This window comes from Cyprinus carpio, chromosome A16 (assembly GCF_018340385.1).
Source record: "Cyprinus carpio isolate SPL01 chromosome A16, ASM1834038v1, whole genome shotgun sequence".
In the NCBI taxonomy this organism is placed as follows: domain Eukaryota; kingdom Metazoa; phylum Chordata; class Actinopteri; order Cypriniformes; family Cyprinidae; genus Cyprinus; species Cyprinus carpio.
This window is the reverse complement of record NC_056587.1, coordinates 12,683,450-12,704,850: the sequence shown is the minus strand read 5'-3', so window position 1 is coordinate 12,704,850 and position 21,401 is coordinate 12,683,450. Positions and strand designations below refer to the sequence as shown.

Sequence of the window (21,401 nt, the reverse complement as noted above, 5' to 3'; positions counted from 1 at the left end):
CAATGTATTTTGTAAAATAGTATTATTCCTGTTTCTATGATAACATGTAATCACAAAATCTATCAAAGAAGGAAAAAAATATTATTTTGAGGTATAATGGGTGTATTCAGTAATCCTTGCATCTGTTTAGATTTTAATTAAATCTAATGGTAATTATAGCACATTGTTTCAAGTACTCTTTCTCATTTAGCTCCATCTGTTTTGAGAAGTGATCTTGCGCTCATAGAACTTAAGAGGTGCCAGGCTATATCTGCAGCTAAGCTGTATAAAAAGCAGAATGACCTGAAACATTAAGACAATAAACACAATTAATAAATAAAATTTATGAATGATGTAGTGCTAATTGACATATAATTTATTACAGTACAGAAATTATAAAGTATATTTCTACCTTATTCTGTGGAGAAAATTGAAATAACTGTAGTACAGGTGCATCTCAATAAATTAGAATGTCGTGGAAACGTTCATTTATTTCAGTAATTCAACTCAAATTGTGAAACTCGTGTATTAAATAAATTCAATGCACACATACTGAAGTAGTTTAAGTCTTTGGCTTTTTTAATTGTGATGTTTTTGGCACATTTAACAGAAACCAACCAATTCACTCTCACAATCTCAACAAATAAGAATATTGTGACATGTCAATCAGCTAATCAACTCAAAACACCTGCAAAGGTTTCCTGAGCCTTCAGAATGCTCTCTCAGTTTGGTTCACTAGGCTACACAATCATGGGGAAAACTGCTGATCTGACAGTTGTCCAAAAGACAATCATTGACATCCTTCACAAGGAGGGTAAGCCACAAACATTCATTGCCAAAGAAGCTGGCTGTTCACAGAGTGCTGTATCCAAGCATGTTAACAGAAAGTTGAGTGGAAGAAAAAAATTGTGGAAGAAAATTATGCACAACCAACCGAGAGAACCGCAGCCTTATGAGGATTGTCAAGCAAAACCGATTCAAGAATTTGAGTGAACTTCACAAGGAATGGACTGAAGCTGGAGTCAAGGCATCAAGAGCCACCACACACAGACGTGTCAAGGAATTAGGCTACAGTTGTCGTATTCCTCTTGTTAAGCCACAACTGAACCACAGACAATGTCAGAGGCGTCTTACCTGGGCTAAGGAGAAGAACTGGACTGTTGCCCAGTGGTCCAAAGTCCTCTTTTCAGATGAGAGCAAGTTTTGTATTTCATTTGGAAACCAAAAGTTGGTTAAATGACCATGGTGTTGGTGTGCTTGGTTGGCCAGCAAACTCCCCAGACCTGAACCCCTTAGAGAATCTATGGGGTATTGTCAAGAGGAAAATGAGAAACAAGAGACAAAAAAATGCAGATGAGCTGAAGGCCACTGTCAAAGAAACCTGGGCTTCCATACTACCTCAGCAGTGCCACAAACTGATCACCTCCATGCCACGCTGAATTGAAGCAGTAATTAAAGCAAAAGGAGCCCTATTGAGTAGCCTACATGTACAGTAAATGAACATACTTTCCAGAAGGCCAACAATTCACTAAAAATGTTTTTTTTTTTGGTCTTATGAAGTATTCTAATTTGTTGAGATGAATTGGTGGATTTTTGTTAAATGTGAGCCAAAATCATAATTAAAATAACCAAAGACTTAAACTACTTCAGTCTGTGTGCACTGAATTTATTTAATACACGAGTTTCACAATTTGAGTTGAATTACTGAAATAAATTAACTTTTCCACAACATTATAATTTATTGAGATGCACCTGTATATAAAACATTCATAAAATTGCCATTAGGGAAAAATATAGATTACAAATGATTGATCATTGTCCAGCTGTGTATTTGATTTCTTATAGCAAATTCAAAGTAAGAGATAAGAAAAGAATTCATTGAAAAATAAATAAATAAATAAAATAATAATACATACATAAAACTTTGTTTTAGACATTTCTGTCACTTCTGAAATTATGGCTATGCGCCTGGTGTGACAAAATGTTAGCCTATTCATAATACGCTTAAAGCTCTTTTTTAAAATCTTGGCTTACATAAATTTGTACACATGCCATGTCATGCCATAGCATCATTAAACTAGCATCTAACAATGGACAAAAGTGTTTATATATATATATATATAGAATATATATTATGAGTTTTTGGGGGTTTTAAAAATATTGTGTGTGTGCTTTTAGAGTGTAGAATCGAATCGAGGTTTTTATTTTTGTGTTTTTAAAATTAGTTATTGAATCGAATCGAAAACCTATGAATCGTGAATCGAATCGATTCGCTGTCTACCCAAAGATTCACAGCCCTAATACGCAGCCTTTTTCCAGTGCAGCATCCGCCATATTGTCTACCAGGAGACGCCGAGAGGTAATGCAGTGTGCATTTACGACCTACTGATACTTGTATTTCTACATGAACTGACTTTTTAATATTTCCTTCAGAAAAAGACACACACGTAAGGCACTAAGCTACTAATACATGCTTTTGTGAATACACGTCGTGTTCTTTGCTGGCCACACAGCTGACTTAGCGTGTGAGAGTGCTACTTGCTAACCAATAAAACCCATCGCGTATTTTTTTAATAAAAACATACATAAACGGACTATTTGATTCCAGGTCCGATTAAACACAAATATCAACTTCGTGTGTGTTTTATAATTCTTTTGAATATAGATCGTTTTATTATTTTATATAGGTTTGTTTAATCTTTTGTACGAATGTAGCTAGCGGCGTTAGCTTTGATGTGGCGTGTCGCGCCACGTTCACCTAGCAGGGTTTCTGCGATATAACATTAAGATATTTGACTCTGTGTTCATGTATTGAGTAACTTATGCCTTTATAATCTGTTTAAATAAATTATAAACAAGCTGGAGTGTAAATTAGCTAAATGCGTTGGAAAATGTTTTAGAAATGGCTTAGGCGTGGCAAACGCTATGCTAGTTAGCGGTTAGCCGGCTAACAGCTGTTTTGGAAGCCAATAATAAGATTCTCAGAAATCCTATAGTTATTTTGTTTATATGACTTGTTTGTAATTAATTAATAACGTGGATTATAGGTAGATAAAGTTGGGAATGTAGAAAAGCTGTCTAGTGAGCTTGACCGGTTTCTTTGGCTGTGTCATCAGGCCTGTGGCTCAAAACATAATATTGATTTAAGGGGACATTTACTATTATTCCTCGTTACCATGGAGGTTAGAGTGCTTAAATATCATCCCTAATTAGGCTTTTATGTACTCGATGTGTTTGCTCTGCCGTCTCTGCTTTAATTAAGCTCGTTTATGTAATTTTAATAATTAGTAATTCATTCAGGAAGATCACACTGCTCGTCACAAACAGCGATTTGTTAGTCTGATGACTGTATGGCAGTACAGTAACCTGGTTGGTTGTTAATGGACGTTGGTCCATAAATCAGTACTTTGATACCTAGGCTGATGTTGCACAGCAATGTCTGTAAAGTTTACAACGTTCTTATGTTTTCCAGCATCTGGAGGGCCATGATGAATGACTTTTAGGATTGCTGTGTCTCCCGAGTAAGCTCCTGGATGTCCTCTTTCATTCAAATTACAATCAGGTGGGTTGTTTGTGTGGCGGTTCTGGAAATATATTACATTTCAAATTAAATTGGTCGACTTGATTATCAGCTTTCTTAGCAGGCTTATTTATTTATTTTTGTAGCCTATGCTCCGCCATAAAGTCATCACATCTGCCTTCATCAGCTCCGCCTGTTATTTGCTGCTTGGAGGAACCCTCCAAGGTAATAACCAACATGTACAGCTTTGCAGCATCCTGTACATTTTTGAAGCTTTATGAAATTCATGTAGACTCTGGGTTTTCAATCTTTTAAATGCCACTGACCCCCAGATATTACCATCCTCTTCAGAGGCATTATATCGTTTCCTCTATAAAGACCTTATTTATACAGTACAAATATAAAATGTCAGTATTAATTGTAAAATATGTATTTAATATTTATTACAAATATCTATTAACTTACATAATTTTTTTAATTATAGTACTGTACTTTCAGATGTATTTATTTGTTAGTTATTTTATTTGCTGATTATCACATTTTATTTCCTCATTTAATATAAACAGACTTATATTAAATATATATATATATATATTTAATATATATATATATATATATATATATATATATATATATATATATATATATATATATATATAATGTGCCGTGTGTAGATCTTTAAACCTACAAGTAAGTGTATTTTATGATAGTAGTAACTGTAAAGTGACTATTGTAACGGGGTAATCAAAATATAATGAAATTAATCTGTGCTTTTTTGTTGTTGTAGTTTTTCATTTTTAGTTTAGTGAATTTAACTTCTGCTTTAAATTATTATTATTATTTTTTAGATTGTAATGTTACAATGTAATGTGACAAGCACCTTTTTTTGCACATAATAGCCCATAGCCTGCATGGGTACTTTCAGTATATTTGTTTTTGTCTTTAACATAAATATTGTTTCACTGGACAACATTGGGCAAGATTAAATAAATATTTTTTTTAATCCACATAGAAAAATTTAGAAAATACAGAGATGTATACCGTATATCGCAATCCAGCCCAAAAAATGTATTTGATGTGGCCACATCGCCCAGCCCTATCATGCTATTCAATACTGTTAGATTTGTAAAACATATTTTTGATCGTCCTGCAATATCTCAGTGTTATATTTTGTTGTCTTTCCAGGTGTTTCAGGGAATACCGTGTGTAGAATATGTCTGGCCCTGTCCCAAGTCGCTCTCGAGTTTACCCTGATGTAAACACACAGCGACCCAGAGAGTACTGGGACTATGAATCCCATGTGGTGGACTGGGGGTGCGTTCTCTTCAGTTTTTAGCACTTATAAATGACACGCACTGTATATGGTCAATTTTGACTTATTATTCTGCAACTTTATCCCAGTGGATAGTTTCTTTGTTGTTCTCTTTCGGGCCTTGGATCAGATGTGCTGCTTATTGTGGCATGCATGCTATGTTTGTCACATTCAGTGTGTAAATCTCAGATTGTTTGAATTGTATGTTTGTATTCTGCAGAAATCAGGATGACTATCAGTTAGTGCGAAAGCTTGGCCGTGGAAAATACAGTGAAGTGTTTGAAGCCATAAACATAACTAACAATGAGAAAGTAGTCGTCAAAATACTCAAGGTATATTTTGATGTTTGCGTTCACACTTGTATAGAAGATTTGATTGGAGATATGTCAGTTTATGCTTGTTTTTTTCCTTGTATTTTTAGCCAGTGAAAAAGAAGAAAATTAAACGAGAAATAAAAATTCTAGAGAACTTGAGAGGAGGCCCCAACATCATAACGCTTTTAGACATCATAAAGGATCCTGTGGTACGTTTATTAAAATGTTGGGGTGTTTACGTTTCATTATCTACTTAACTTTAAGAGTTGTTGTTGTTGTTTTTTTAATAATGACTTGCATACGTGGGAGTTTGTTTGTGTGCTCTCGGGTTTAAAACCCATTCTGCTTTGTTTTCAATGCCCAGTCCCGAACACCAGCGCTGGTTTTTGAGCATGTTAACAACACGGACTTCAAGGTAAGAAATGTTTTTGTTTGTCGCCCCTCCTTAGAGAATTTGTTACATTTGATGTTGTACTAAACTGTAACTTTTTCTTCATAGCAATTGTATCAAACTTTATCAGACTATGACATCCGCTTCTACATGTATGAAATTCTTAAGGTGAGATGATCACTCAGGTCTTCCTGAACAAAGGCACATACTGACCCTACTATTGTTATGTATAGTGTTTTAAGAAAGCGATACAAATCGAAACATAACCATCCAATATCTGTGTATTTTGCAATGGCGAAACAGTTTCAGGTCTGGCCATAGTTTAGTTATGAAGTTTCAACAGTGCCCAAGTGCTCTGCTCAGATTGATGTTGGATCTAAAGCTTATCTCCACTCTTCTATCCCCAGGCTCTCGATTACTGCCACAGTATGGGAATAATGCACAGAGACGTAAAGCCACACAATGTCATGATTGACCATGAGCACAGAAAGGTATTAGCCAAGTTAAGAGTTTACCCAACATTGAGCAATTATTTGTTTACTTTATTCCTTTGATGGCAAAGCTGAATGTTCAGCAGCCATTACTGCAGTCTTCAGTGTCATGTGATCCTTCAGAAATCAATCTAAAATGTGGATTTGATGCTCAAGTAGTTTTTTCTTATCAGTGTTGAAAACAATTGTGCTGCTTAATATTTTTTTGTGGAAACCACAGTACATTTTCAGGATGTTTTTTTTTAAAAAAGGTAAAAAAGTAAAAAAAAAAAAAAAAAATAAAAAGTTAAGCGATAATTTAATGCATTCTTGCTGAATAAAAGTATTACCTTATTGACTTTTAAAGGTAGTGTATGTAGATTGAGGTCAGTTCTTGATTGTTGAATGTCTCTTCATTTTAAAGCTTCGTTTGATTGATTGGGGCTTGGCTGAGTTTTACCACCCAAACCAGGAGTACAATGTACGTGTGGCTTCCCGATATTTCAAAGGCCCTGAACTACTTGTGGACTATCAGGTTAGTGTCCCAAATTTAAAGAAGTGATTTTCCTACAATATTAATAATTTTCATTCAAATTAGCGGTGAGTTCAACTAATTTTTTTTTTTTTTTTTTTTGGTCATTGTCATCCCTAGTTACAATTTTTTTTTTTTTGGTTGATATTAGGCTTGGGTAATAAGAACCTGTTCCATTTTAGGACCAGTTTCAAATTTCCAAGAACTGGCCATTCGATAAGACGCATGCAGTTTGATTCCACTTAATGATTCCTGAGTTCACATTTTAATGTGATTTTTAAACCATTTAAGCGCAAAAAGGGAAAGAACTTGCACACTTATACATGTCGTGCACACATCTGAAGCGTGAGCACAGAGAACCACGTTCCAGGTCTGTGCCTGTTCTTGAATCGTTCCATGTATTTCCACTGCAGAAAAGGTTGTTCCGGGCTGGAATTTGCGACCACTATGCACAAAATAACGTCAATATATCCTGCTAAACACAGCCATTTTTGTCTTAAGTGAATGTCAACAGATGAGAGAAAGCGCATGTGCGACATTATTTTTAGATCTGCGAGCATTCGGTGTTAAAGAGACAGCAGCCTGATAAACATGTGCTGCCTGTCATTAATGTTAAACAAAGAACAAGAGATAATCATTCACTGGTCTTGATTGAATATCTTTCGTTACTTTAATGATTAATCTATTTTATTTGTGAAAAGAAAACTATGCAGTCTTTTTAAACTTTTGATTTAAATTTCTGTACCTGAAATTTGTTCAGTTGTATTTATGCTATTGCTAATTGATTTGTTTGTTCCTATTTTATTACTGACTGTTTACTTGTTTTTAACAATTTCATTTTTCAAATCCATGTTAATCTAGTTTTTGCTGTGGTATTTTTTTGTTAAAACCATAGGCAAAAGTTACTCTTGTAGGCCTAGTGTTCTGCAGGCTGCTGATTTTTGCTTGTTATTTAGCTGCAATGCTTTGTAAAAAGACACAGAATAAATGTTTGACATCTAAATATCAGAATTTTTTTTTTTCAACCTAATTGGAATCGAAACTAGGAATCTTTAAGAATCGGAATCTGTAAAGTTCAAACGATACCCAACCCTAGTGTCAATTCACATTTAATGAATTTCAGCTGATTTTTTTTGGTCTGTTTCTAGATGTATGACTACAGTCTGGATATGTGGAGTCTTGGATGCATGCTGGCCAGCATGATCTTCAGGAAGGAACCGTTTTTCCATGGACATGACAACTATGACCAGGTCAACCGTTTATAAATTTTTGATTTTAGCATGAAAAAACTTTTTTATGCAAAACAAATAGCTGGGTTGTTCAGTCATTTTATCTGATGATTTCATAAACTTGCTGTGTAGAAAAAATAATATTTGCTGGGTGCTTTTATTATGCTGGGTGTCCGCTGGTGAATTTATTGATGTGATGATTTTTCTTTCTAGTTGGTTCGAATTGCAAAGGTTCTGGGTACAGAGGACCTGTATGATTACATTGACAAATATAACATTGAGCTGGACCCACGCTTTAATGACATTTTGGGCAGGTATGACTTTAATACACAGTTGATCACTATTGACAGACTCTTTATCAAGTTGATTAAAAGAAGTATTCCGTTTTGATCTCCATAGTTATTTAATTTTCAGTTATTTTACTGAAGTTCTATATGCGTGTGTAGTCATGTTTGTACCTTTTTTTTTAACATGTCTCTTTCTCTTGTTCACCCAGACACTCCCGGAAGAGATGGGAGCGGTTTGTACACAGTGAGAATCAGCACCTGGTCAGTACCGAGGCTCTGGATTTTCTGGACAAGCTGCTACGTTATGACCACCAGGCCCGACTGACAGCCCGCGAGGCCATGGACCACCCTTACTTCTGTGAGTTCCCTGAGTTTAGCACTCTTGAAAACTTATGAATGCATCTCCAGTCTCTAATTGAACATGCATTCTTGCTTGCTTGTTCTTTTATATACAGTTGAATAAATCAATGACTTTATTATAGACATTCAAACACTCCCAGTACATTATGTTTAGTGAATCATGGAACCCAGCAAGGTCTACGATCACTTGATGACACTAGCATTTTTATTTTTTATTTTTAAAGCTTTTTGATCAGGAATAGGGTTGCAAAATTCTGGGAATTTTCAAGACTGGAACATTTCCATGGGACTTAATGGGAATAAACTGTGAATATGCAAAATTGCAGGAACAGGGAACTAAAATGTAGTTTAAAAAAAGAAATCTTGCAGCATAATCTTGGTTAAAACAACCAGATGTAATGCAATTTCAGTTGAATTTCTACCCTGCACATTCCTCAATCACATACACAGCACACTTACTGCAGGGCCATTGAGGACACAGCCCCTAGATGCACTGTGCCTTCCTCCATAACATGCACAGATTTTGAATCCTGAACACAAAATGATGTCAAAATGTCCATCTTGGTGAGTATTCACAATATATTACATAAACATTACTTAAATTCGTTTAACACTTTAGTGTGCTGTGATTAAGCAATTGCGCAAAAAAATTATACCATTGTAAAAACAAATACACTGACCGAGCAAACATTTACCATTGTAGATAAAAATAAAATGAACTGTCTAAAGTTTAAGTTAAAAAATGTATAATAATGACTATTCTGATTTGGGTAATGGATGTCCCATCTTTTTACATGATTCCGTTCAAGTTTTTATATTACTTGGGTAAATATATTTGATTTGTGGTATTTCAATTTATCTGGCAAATACCAAAATTTGTTTATACAGTAGCTAGCTAGCCAGTAAATCAGATATGAAAAATGTAAGCTAGTTAGCACCATTTTTTATTGATAATTTGTGAGGTTAGGTATCATATGCTAGTTAGCTCAAGCTGTGATGCTCTTTCTTGTGCCTTCTGCTAGCCTGTTTTCTGTTATCATACAGAAGTACAGTACTGGTCAAAAGTTTGGATATATTAAAATTTTTTGTTTTTGAAAGAAATGTCTTACTCGGATTTATTTGTTCAAAAATACAGAACAAAACGGTAATATTGTGAAGTGTTATTACAATTTAAAATAATGGTTTTCTGTTTTAATGTACTTTAAAAAATAATGTATTTCTGTGATGCAAAGCTGAATTTTCAGCAACCATAAATCCAGTCTTCAGTGTCACATGATCTTTCAGAAATCGTTCTAGTATGCTGATTTATCATCAATTTTGGAAACAGTTGTGCTGCTTAATATTTTTTAAAAAGTCTGATAATTGTTTCAGGAGTCTTTGATGAATAAAACGTAAAAAAAAATAAAGAACAGCATTTATTTAAAATAGTTTTTTTATTATTATTTAATTTTTTTAGTAATGCACTACCATTCAAAAATTTGGGCTTAGTAATTTTTTTCTTTCTTTTTTTTGAAAGAAATTATTACTTTTATTCAGCGAGGATTTTCAGTTCACAAGAAGTGATAGTAAAAACTTGACAAAAAAATTATATTTTTAATAAATGCTTTTCTTTTAAAGTTTTTATTCATTAGTGAATTCTGAAAGTATCACAGGTTCCAAAAAAATTTTTTTTTTTAATTTGTATTAGTTTGCATGCATATCAACTTATGGCCAAACAAAATGTTTATATTTATTTTTGTATATAAAACAGTTTCTGTAAATTCCCCCACATTTCATTAAGTTTCCAACTTGGAATAGTTCCAAAATTCCCCAGATTAAATTCCCATGCAGTTTCTGGAAACGTTCTGCCCCGGCTTTGCAACCCTGATCAGGAATAAGTGGTGGCCCTAGCCCAATTGATAAACCTATCATTTAACTCTGACAGTTATAAATTTAAACCCCATCTATGTTAATGTTGACATGTTGCTGATAGATTTCTGATTTGTTTGTTTCTCATGATGTTTATGATACTATTTTAACATCTTTAACAACCTTATGTCAACCCGATAGGTAATGTTACTTGGTAGCAAATTCTAAATTTTAAATGTCATCAATGTTACTTTTTTCATGTATGTCTTGTCTTTATATGTCTCCTCCTTTTGCGCTTTTTTTTTTTTGTTTCCTTTTTCCTGAAAAAAAACAACAACCTTTTAATAACACTTAAGTGAAACATTCACAAGTGAATGATAAACAACATTAAAAGATTCAATGGCTTTAAAAAGCAATAGGTTAAGTGAATGGCTTAAACCTCTCACACTAGAACAAAGCTATGCTTATTGTTGAGCCCTGAGTTACTACATTTCAATGTAACAGTTTAATTGGCTTTAGATGGAATTGATATACATGTTGATATACACTTCATGTCATTATTTGTCATATATTTGAGATAATGGGCGAATTCCAAACGGAAGTGACCATCCCTATGCCCTACTCTCTTTGAAGGTCAGAGCCTTTAAAGGGTGTTCTTTGAAGGGTGCAGGGCATAACTGTCTCATAAAAGCTTTTGAAACTCCCTTGTTGAAGGGAATGATTGAGCAGATGTTACCTTGACAACGCTGTGCGTGTGTGTAGCATGCAGCACTCCACCAGTTGTTGCTAATAAATATTTCTTATTATTATTTTATTTAAATATTGTCTAATTGTCTTATTTACTATTAAATGTTTTCAAACTAAACTTGCTTACACTACCATCTTAAATCATATTTCTATCACTGATGAAAAATATGTTGTCTTGCATTAAAATAGATTTATTTAATTAGCCTAGTCTATTTACGTTTGTATGCAAACTCTAAATCAACCCCAACGTTTGGAATGTCCCTACAAATGGCGTCCCCTTCTCGAAGTGCCCTTCAAGTGCAAAAGCTGTTTGGAATTCGCTCATTGTGTTTCATATGTGTCTTTGTATACAGATCCTATAGTTAAAGACCAGGGCAGAGGAGCGCCAGCTGCAGGAATGACTGCTAGTTCCACACCAGTCAGCTCTTCTAGCTTGATGGCAGGTAAACTGTTTACCTTTCTAGCGCTTCACCTCTGTTTGGGATATTTTGCCTAAAATGGACATTGTCATCCGCTTAACCTCGTGTCACTTCAAACCTGTATGACTTATTCTGCAGAATGCAAAAGATGATATTTTGAAGAATGTTTCATATTCCACCCCCTCCGTACAGTGCAAGTCAGTGGAGTCCAGAACAGTACTGGACCCCACTGGCTTTCATCATATGGACAGAAACAGAAGCATTTTTCAAAATATCATATTTTATGTTCCACAGAAGAAAGTCTGGATTGAAATGATATGAGGGTGAGTAAATGACAATGTTCAATATTTAATGAAACTTTTTTTTTAAACTTATATCCTACAGTTCAAAAGTATTTGCCCAGAATGTTACTAAGAGAGATATTCAGGCTTCAGCATACACTAGGCTAAACGTGTTGGTGGCTTTCACACTGCAGGCATCGCCTCTATGACTCCGAGCACACAGCCCAATATCGCCAACATCAGCGCCGGCTCACCCGTCATTCCTGGCCCAAACACAATGGCCACACAAGTGCCCACTGCCGCTGGAGCCCAGCCCTGAACACCGCCTGCCCCCCCCACCCCCTTCTTTCTCACATCCATCTATCCGTCTCTCTCTTCTGTGGGCCTGCGTGGAATTGTGAATCAGCGGTGAAGGGGTGGGGGGGCATTGATTTCATTTGTGGTTATTTTTATGTTGCAAATAACACAAACTTTTGTTTTTCTCCTCAGTTGTTGTTTAGGGGTCTGTGAACTCAAAAAGAACCCATAATGTTTTTGCACCTGTCTGTGTGAGTTAGAAAAGCAAACGGTTGTGAACTTTCACTTGAACCGTGAACAGTGACTTGTTTAGAAACACTTAAATGTCCACCTGAAGAAGGATAATAAAATTAATTTTATATGTCCCTCTAGTGTTCTCGTGCTCAAACTATTACACTGACTGACTTTTTAATTGTTTTTTGGGAGGCAGGGATCTTTTTTTTTAGTTTTGTTGTACCTGGTATTTTAGTCCTTGTTTTTACAACGCGTCTTGATCACAAAGTTCACAAAACCTGGTGTCATATATTGAACTTCTCAGAGTATAAATGCAGATAAGGAGTGATTTGTTCCTTGGTTTTGAAGAATATGATTGGGACAAGACAAATCAGATTTGATGTCGGAGTCATGATTCTTCTCGTTACGGCGTGTTTCAACTGCATTTGGACTGAAGGCCAGATTTATTTCTGATTTATTCAATTATTGTGTAACAAAACATTCTTTTACCAATAGTGGAAGCTCCTGTTTCAGCTGTGCTGGTTCTGTGTATATTGCAGGTTGATTGGATTTGGTCCTGGATCTTGAAGTCTCACTAATTGCTGTTCAAGGACTTTTACCAATTACTGAGTAACACAATCAATAATATGCCAATTTTTGTGTTACTTCAGTTTTGTGTGTGTGTTTGTGTGAGTGTGTACGCGTGAGTGGAATTCTTTTTTGTTTTTAAGAAGTTTCAGACATTTGTTTGACACTATGAAGAATTTTTGTAATTTTCTTTTGAGAGGCGACTGTTCAGTGAAATACAGATTTCTTTCTACCCCACGATTAAATCAATTAAACAGGTGAAATATCAATTTAGCATTGCATGTTGTGTTTTACTGTGGTTTGCCTTTGGTTGGCTGATTGAAGAACAAACAAGAATATTATGTTGAAGGTTTGTGTCACTCCCAAAGCATTTTGTCTAGACAAACTGAATCTCTAAAACCTTAATTGTTTAAGTGTTTCTTAAATTGTTCTTACTTTTGGTCTTGTCTATTAGTGAAAGATGTTGAAGTCTAGCTCTGTAGTGGAGGCTGAACTCATGTTTGTCCTCTGCCTGTGTTCAGTGTGACGAGTTCAAATCTAAATATATTACTGTATTGTAAATTCATTTAAAGTTTGCAATAGATACTTTTACAGAGATTTTTTTTTTTTTGGTTTTGTTTTATAAATCATTTAAAGAGAAAATATATTGTTTAAGGAAAAAAGACCATGTCACTTGCTTTATTCAGCTGTATGTTTAATGCAGCCTCTCTAATACAGTGAATGGTATGTTTGAAGTCAGGTGGGAAAAACAGAGGCTACCTCACTCACATTTATACCGAATTCAATAAAAAAAAAAGGAAACCAATTGTTGGCTGTTGTTGAAAACTAGGTTTAATTTTTCGTTTAAAGCTTCGCAGGTCTTTTCCACTGAGGTGGATTTTTTACTAATTCATCACAGATTGAAACCAGATTTAAATTTCTTACAAAACAAAATAACAGTTACAGTATTGGTATTATCCAGTACTGTCACACACACAAAAAAGACAAATATATTCTTAAAAAAACAAAAAACGTAACAAGTTAAAAGAGAGAGTGCTTTACCAAATCGTCATACTAATCTTATGCTTTGTTTGCTGTTCATTTCCTGATTTAAAATGTTTGTAGTCTTGTTAGCATTGGTTTGCAAAAGTGTAAATAATTTAAAACTTTATTTTGTGCAATTTCAAAACATTCTAAAAATAAAGTACTAAATAAACATTAAATTAATAAAACGAAATAAAAATCAAGTAGGCACCTGCATTAAAAAAAAAAAAAAGGAGCCAGTATGTGTGATAGACTTTGAGCTGCTGTGTCTTTCATTTGTCCTGTTCTCTTCTGGCTGTGACGAGTTTTCATTTGGAGCAAAGGGTTTTGCACGATTGTAGCGTAGTCCTCTAATTCATGTTAAACCTTTCTTGAGCTTCTTCTGCCATCTAGTGGACATAGGCGAGAATTTATTCATTTTCATTTCTAAGCTTTTTAATATCACCTCGACAAATACGGATCCGTTACAGAAGTTCTTACAGAATATTTAGTAGTTTCATTTGAAAGCGTTGCCAAATAGGTTAAATAGAGGTAAAGTTGGACACAAAAGCTTATTCATCTTTATTCTTGTGTATATTCTCACATTACTAAAAATAACACCCGTAAACATTTAGTTCTGACAATTAATTGCTAACCCTAATTAAGCCTAGAAGGTTAAACCATGTGTTCTGTTTTAATAATTACATTTCCAATTTAATTTTGTTTTATTTAAAAGTAGTAATCATCTCTAAATTAAAGATGTCCCAATTTGCTGGTAACTCCTGAAAAATTGTGATTTTGATGTCTTTGTGTTTGAAGAAGCAATTCAAATTGCAATATTTAATACTCCTTCCTTTATTTTCCATATATTTCAAACATACTGTGTGGGAGGAACGTCATTCAACAATATTTTAAAGCGATTTTAAAGCAATTTTAACACCAATGACAAATGACCAGAAAGTGTCTCACTTTACCTGTATTCATCCTAAACTTTATTATTATCATTGCAGTCTTCTAAACTGACAGAGATCAATTCTAATGTGATGGGTATAGATATATAAATATATATATATATATATATATATATATATATATATATATATATATATATATAAAGATCCTTTCCTCTAGTGTTAATTTAAAAACACTTTTGAGAAGTAAATGAATAGATGGATGACAGCCTTTAATCTAACGGTTTCCTATTTCTTCACAATGGCACCAACAAAATCCTTCAGTGGATCTCTGTGAAGGGAAGGAAATGCCACGGGGTAAAATCAACCATGCATCCCCTTATTATTAAAAACACACCTTCCATTCAGAGCAAAACAGGTCTTTGCTGATTTCTCAGGCTTCATCTCCAGTGTCCCTGTAACCGGTCATCTATGACCCTATTGTCCAGATCAGCGACCCGCACTCATATAAAGCCACAAATGACACATGAGCCCTTCAGAAGAACATCAGCACTCAATATAATGCTGTAAGTTACCAAACAGTTTTTTTTTCTTGGGTTTCTTTTGTTGCTATATGTTTGGTCAGCATTTTCCACTATAAAGTACAAGTTCCATGTTACTAGTTTTCAAATATGTAGGGCTGTTTTATGAGTGCTGGTGTAAAATGAATGATAATGCACAATGAGAGACACAGCTCGACAATACTGAATGTATGTTTGTTTAATTTACATTGACATTTGGAAAATGTTGTAATTTTCCATCTTATTCTCCCTCCTGGCTCAGGATCAACAGCTGCCTGACTGTTCTCGTCTTTATAAATGCTGTATATTCGGCAGCTATGAGAGGTAAACTTCATTTGATTTTGGACAGTTTTAGGTTTTAGACAATATAGTATTCTAATTATGATTGTTTAGCACAATTATATAATTGTTTTGCTTTGAAAATATATTATTATAAATAATCCATAATGACATAATTCACTATACATTTTAGAAGGGAGTGAAGATTTGCTGCGTTTCCTGAAGGGTGAGCATGTTTTTTCCTTTTCCCTGCTAAAAGGAATAATTTTACATTCATTATTTATTCTTATTTTGTACATTCTTGCCTCAGATGCATTTGAAATGAATCTACCTCTTGACCACACTGAACCAACACAGCTCTCAGGTCTGTGATTTGTTGCTTCAGTAGGACCTTTCTTGAGTCTGTTGCATGGAAATGAAGGGAAGTGCAATTAATACTCTTATGTGAGAATCAGAAAATAGTCAGCTGTGCTATTGGTTGTTGGTTTCTGACCTCAAAAGCCCTTTTTTTCCTTAGTAATGGATCTAGCAACAGAGAAGATTCTGGATCCTGTACATCTGGCAGATCCAACTGCAGGTGAGTGATTAGACGGCGATGGAAAAAATGATGTCTATATGTCTGACGATTTAAGAAATCACTAACAGTCCTAAATGTGACATTATTTAATGTAACCTTTTCTCTCTATTTACAGAATGTGAAGCCCCAGAAATTGTTGTCAACTCTGCTGGTATGTTTTATTATTTCTCTTTATTTTATTATTTTTTTGTTGTTGGATAAATTCATTCAAAAATTCACTTTGGATAAATTGCTTTTAAAAATTAATGTGTCTAAGGTTTTTTATTTCATTTAGACTTTTCCAATACAACACCCAAACCAAATTTGGTTGAATTGCAGGTAAATTAACAATTTGTTCTATCCAATTCAATAAAAAGGCAGATATTTGACTATTATTTTGTCTACTGATTTTTAAAAACACATGATCTCTCCAAGATATTGCTGTAGAGAAATCCATAGAAAGCAGTGATCAGTCAAATAAAACAAACAAAAACTAAAGCTATAACTTATAGTATAAATTGTTTCGATATTTATTATTTCCTAATTTCCTTTTTAAACAGACAACAGATTAGCGGAAAGAGCATCAGCAGAAAACAGCAGAGGTACAGACCTGTATTATTTTTATTATATTTGTGCATGCATGAATAAGAGGATCGTGAATTACATTCTTATTCCCTAAAACCTATTAGATAATTTTTGCCAAGTTATTTAACAGAATCACTCCAGCCTGTAAAATATAATCATATTTTGTCTGCAGACATGTAACTAATTCAATATACTGTTTGCTTCAGAAGGTGACATCTACAAGAGCTTACAGATGTTACTGAGGGCTCAAGCAAACATAATAAACCAACAGGTATGTAGTTTTATATATGTGATCAAATCTGCCAGAGATCATGCAACTGTAAAACCAATATAGGCTTTAGTTAAACAAAAGCCATGAATCATGATGGTTGCAGTGTTATAAGGAGTGGGGCCTTCTCATTCTAGAAAGATCTGATTGGATAAAAATTTGTGTTGTGCAGATGAGTATTGAACACGTACACTTTGGGGTTTTGGATCAGTATGATTTTTTTTTTATTATTTATTTATTTGAAGGATACATGAAATTGTAAATATACTTATAATGTTATAAAAGATTTAAATGGTAAATAAATGCTGTTCTTTTTAACGTTTTATTCATCAATGATTCTCTTTTTCACAGTGATGATGAGAAATGTTTATTAAGCACCAAATCAGCATATTAGAATATGTATGATTTCTGAAGGATCATGTGATGCTGAACGTTTGGATTAATAGCTGCTGAAAATTCAGCTTTGCCATCACAGGAATAAATTACATTTTAAAATATATTAAAATAAAAAAACTGTTATTTTAAATTGAAATAATATTTGATCAAATAAATGCAGACTTTTAAAGATAGTAAATTTTCAACAGTAGTGTATATCCGATAAAAGTGAATTTTGTCAACTTTTAGGAGTATTTATGTTCTTAAAGCTAACAGACACAGACTAAAAACTATAAAACTCATATTGTAATTTCAAAAGGTCTGTAAACAAGTCATCTTTTTCTGTATAATTTGCATTTTTGTTTTTATTTTATTTACTGAACATATGCATCATCTTACAATTCTTTGCAGTGATGGAGGGCATTAGTAGTCAGGAAATGGATTTTATGAAAGAGCTGGATCCCATAATTCAGAGTTTCGCCAGTAGAATGAACCTCAAAGACCAGGCTGGTAAACCACATGATACTGACAAACACCAGCAGGAGAGCCGCAAAAGAGCAATGGATTTAGACAGCCCAGAGTCTGTGGACACCTCTGATAGGCCAGACCTAGATGCTGACAGTGAAGAACGTGGTGATGGTCGAGGAACATCTCAGACACAAATCTCAGGTCAGTCCTCTATAAAACCATTTATATATAAAAACAATTATTTAAATTAACCATTAATATTATGCAGGAATCAGATTGAAACTAAGCTATGCTGCTAACCAGGACATACTGGACGACAGCAGAGAATGGGCTGATTGGCTCCTGGAATGTGCAGAAACATCTGCTGAGCATCCCATGGAAGAGAACAAGAGTCTGGATGCCCCTAAAGTGGACCAGAAGATTCAAAAGGACACAATAAGCTATCAGAACCAGCTGAGGAAAATATGTCCCACCAACAGAGTACGAGCATCCAACAACCCAAGAGCACAGCTGGATCTAGATAGTCCAGAGAGAGTCAACAGTGAACCTTTGGACAGAGACAAGAGCAGAGAGAGGCTGGAATATCATGTGGCATCTCCTCTGTAGAGTGATTTTTTTTTTATTATTATTTTTTCCTGAATATCTTTTTTTTCCCCCTTCATTTTGACATTGTGATTTTGGATTGTTTGTTATGGACCTGCATAAATAAATTATTATTGATCAGTCTATGGGATCTATGATCTTGTGGGATTCCAGTATTATTGAAATTATATAGAAATGATTAAGAAACTGTCCCCTTAACTTAGGACACATATTGCTGAATAAGAATAGCATCAAATAAACTACTACTCCAATTACTGCTAATTATTATTAGTAGGATAGACTGAAGTGTTAAGTGTTTTAAAGAGAAAAGTCCTAATAATAATAATAGTTTTGATTATTATTATTATTATTATTATTATTATTATTATTATTATTCATGTCTTTCCATTTATTTATTATTCCATTAAAGTTTAATGTCAGATAATATTAAGTATAATACTATTTAGTGACTTAATTGCAGATGGAATGAACATTCTTAAACCTGTTTGGCATTTAGATTCTAATTAAAAGTGCAAGGAAAAGTTACACTTTGCCATTGTTCTTCTTAAGTACCTATATTAACTGTATGGTGCACCTTGTTTAAATATCTTTAAATGTCCTCCATATGCTGTTAATGGCACTAATATTCCACTGAACTGATTTGTGTCCCACTGACAGTATTTTAAAAGATTTAAATGGCATTTTTTTCAGATCAGAGTTATCTACGGTGCTTTTTCTGCTGAATTTAGTCCCAGCTCACACAGAACGGCTTGCTGCGAGTCTGTCGTTGATTCAACACAGTTAAATGATTAAATCTCTCAGCATGTAACTTTAGACAGACAAATAGAGGGTATTTATCAGCTATGACAATACAGCTCGCAGCTCTATAGAGGCGATGGTGATGAGTGTGTCTTAATACGATGGCCAGATCCACCTTTCCTATCTGTTTATCAGACAGAACCCGCTGTCTTCTTCATTTATCATATAGATCTCATTCCTGTGGGTGCTTATTTGTCCTGTAGTGTTGATTTTGGTGGGTTTTCACAATCAGTTTCCAACTGACTGTATGAAAGGGGCTTCAGGTACCTTTGGCTCGATGGTCGGGGTCATAAATCATGCAGTCTCTTGATGATGACAGGCTTCATGAACTCTACCAGGCCGCGGAGAGTTTTTTTCAGACACGTTATTGTGACAGAGATGTCAGCATGTCTAAGGAGATTTACAAGAGATTCTCACTCAAAGCAATTGTGAAATGACGACTCCACTCAGCTGCGTGGCTGGTCCAGCAGGCCTATCGATCTCCACACGGCACTACTGGGGGTTATTGAAGGCACATTCATCTGCAAAAAGACCATCAGATCGCAACTAATTCTGTTGAACGAGAGACATAGCTCATATGAAACAAAACTTCCTACAGGCCGTTATGAAAAGCATTAAGTGGTCTAAATCAAGTTAAGCTCATTCGACTGCATTTTGTGTTGATTCAACTTGTCCTTCCTTTTATTTGGAAAAAAATCTAGTTAAGCTCAGTCGACTACACTTTGTGGCACAATGCGGATTCAATCTGTCCTTCCTTTTATTTGGGGAGAAAAAACAAACAAACAAACAAAAACACGACATTCAGGGAGCCAACTGTAAATATAAAAATATATGTTAAATGTTCTTCAAAGATGCCACTAAAGAACCCTTTATTTTAAGAGGGTATGCTTTTAAATCCTCCAAAAATTGGCCCTTTTCACTTTCAATGCAGGTGCCTCACTGCAGCCTCGATTTTGGTTTCTTATCTTTAAATAAGAAAGAGGAACAAGTCAAAAATTGTTTTTGTGGTACCACATTATGCCACAGATTCTGTCAGCAGAGTTTAACTCGTATTAAACCGATCTAGTACTCGATGGCAATATCATTCAGATTTACAGCAATAGTTCCCACGTGTGGAAGGTGACAAGCGGTAACTGATCTGAGACATTAAAGCCTGACATCAATGGAAAAAACAATGGACATCAGCAGATTGTACAAAGATGCAAATCTGTCAGTTTTTGACATTAAGATAATTATTTCAACCTTCACAGTCTCAGATTCTACCTTCCAATACCATGATACTTCTCGCGGAAAAGATGTTGACCTGTTACGCATCTTGTGTGCATTAAATCTAGAGACATTTAACATCTCTTGAACGATCTATCACTTGTATGAAGCCTTTGAGACAACACAGTGCAGCTCCAGTGTCTTGTGTGTATATATGTGCCTGCACAGGTATTTTATAAAAAAAAAAAAAATAACAAAAAACCCTAATAGACGAGGGTTTTTTTTTATGGGTCAAAGTTGTCAACTGTGTCCAAGAACACTAACCACTGTGCTCTACATTCTTCAGATTCCTCATTCATGAAGTTTCTGTCCTGGGACTTGAGCCCTGTAAAACCAAGTGCTTCACTGAGCACCATCAGCACATCCAGCTGGTCTCAGGCCATGCTGGATACACAGACCTGAACGCTCTCTGTGGTTTGATGCTGAATATATTTTACCACAAATAAAATAAGTCAATCTGAGTTTGTGTGTCATATTTCAGCTTGATACACAAAATTGGAAAATTGTGGGAACCTATTTAAATCCCTTTGAGACACAACTCACAGTTTTTCCTTTTAAACAAAATCACTCAAATAAGTTGATTCTTTCCTCTTGGTTGTTGTTGTCGTCTGCTTATTTTGTCCCTCTTTTTTTATCATTCTCTTTCTCTCTCTATAGACTCACAGTCTTTTTTTTTAAATTGAATTCTCCATTTAATACAAAGACAGCCAGCCAGCCAAACAAATAAATATGGCTTTTAGCCTATACATAAATTAAGGTCATTACGAATTCACATAACTCGAAGCTGTGTCCTCCGTGATTAGCATGACGCCATAAAAAATTCAAATAGATGTTTGTGTACATTTTGCTCATGGCCACAGTTATTTGATAAATTCATTCTCAGTGTATTGAAATCACCTTATTGTGTGACCCTGCTAGGTTTCTGTTCTTTGTAGGTTGTTTT

At 34.5% G+C, this 21,401-nt stretch overlaps 2 protein-coding genes across 7 annotated transcripts; both read left to right on the top strand.

The window, feature by feature from the left end:
- Positions 1-2,256: 2,256 nt before the first annotated feature.
- Positions 2,257-13,056, top strand: LOC109104844 (casein kinase II subunit alpha-like). Of its 5 annotated transcripts, none has more exons than XM_042772728.1 (15): positions 2,258-2,338; positions 3,452-3,541; positions 3,646-3,724; positions 4,685-4,813; positions 5,032-5,143; positions 5,233-5,334; positions 5,490-5,540; positions 5,625-5,684; positions 5,924-6,007; positions 6,411-6,521; positions 7,667-7,768; positions 7,961-8,061; positions 8,244-8,392; positions 11,343-11,432; positions 11,884-13,056. In XM_042772728.1, the coding sequence occupies exons 4-15, from the start codon at positions 4,713-4,715 to the stop codon at positions 12,006-12,008; spliced, it is 1,188 nt and encodes a 395-aa protein (XP_042628662.1). In that variant the 5' UTR covers positions 2,258-2,338; positions 3,452-3,541; positions 3,646-3,724; positions 4,685-4,712; the 3' UTR covers positions 12,009-13,056. The 5 variants fall into 5 exon arrangements, with proteins under 5 accessions (XP_042628666.1, XP_042628662.1, XP_042628664.1 ...); XM_042772730.1 differs by having other exon boundaries at positions 3,624-3,724; XM_042772729.1 differs by lacking the exon at positions 2,258-2,338 and adding an exon at positions 2,374-2,426.
- Positions 13,057-13,265: 209 nt separating this feature from the next.
- On the top strand, positions 13,266-18,517 carry LOC122148010. 2 transcript variants are annotated; one of them, XM_042772735.1, is made up of 8 exons: positions 13,266-15,266; positions 15,523-15,584; positions 15,733-15,765; positions 15,850-15,903; positions 16,057-16,116; positions 16,232-16,267; positions 17,735-17,992; positions 18,095-18,274. In XM_042772735.1, the coding sequence occupies exons 1-8, from the start codon at positions 15,172-15,174 to the stop codon at positions 18,124-18,126; spliced, it is 630 nt and encodes a 209-aa protein (XP_042628669.1). In that variant the 5' UTR covers positions 13,266-15,171; the 3' UTR covers positions 18,127-18,274. The 2 variants fall into 2 exon arrangements, with proteins under 2 accessions (XP_042628669.1, XP_042628668.1); XM_042772734.1 differs by having other exon boundaries at positions 14,879-15,266; positions 18,060-18,517.
- Positions 18,518-21,401: the final 2,884 nt, after the last annotated feature.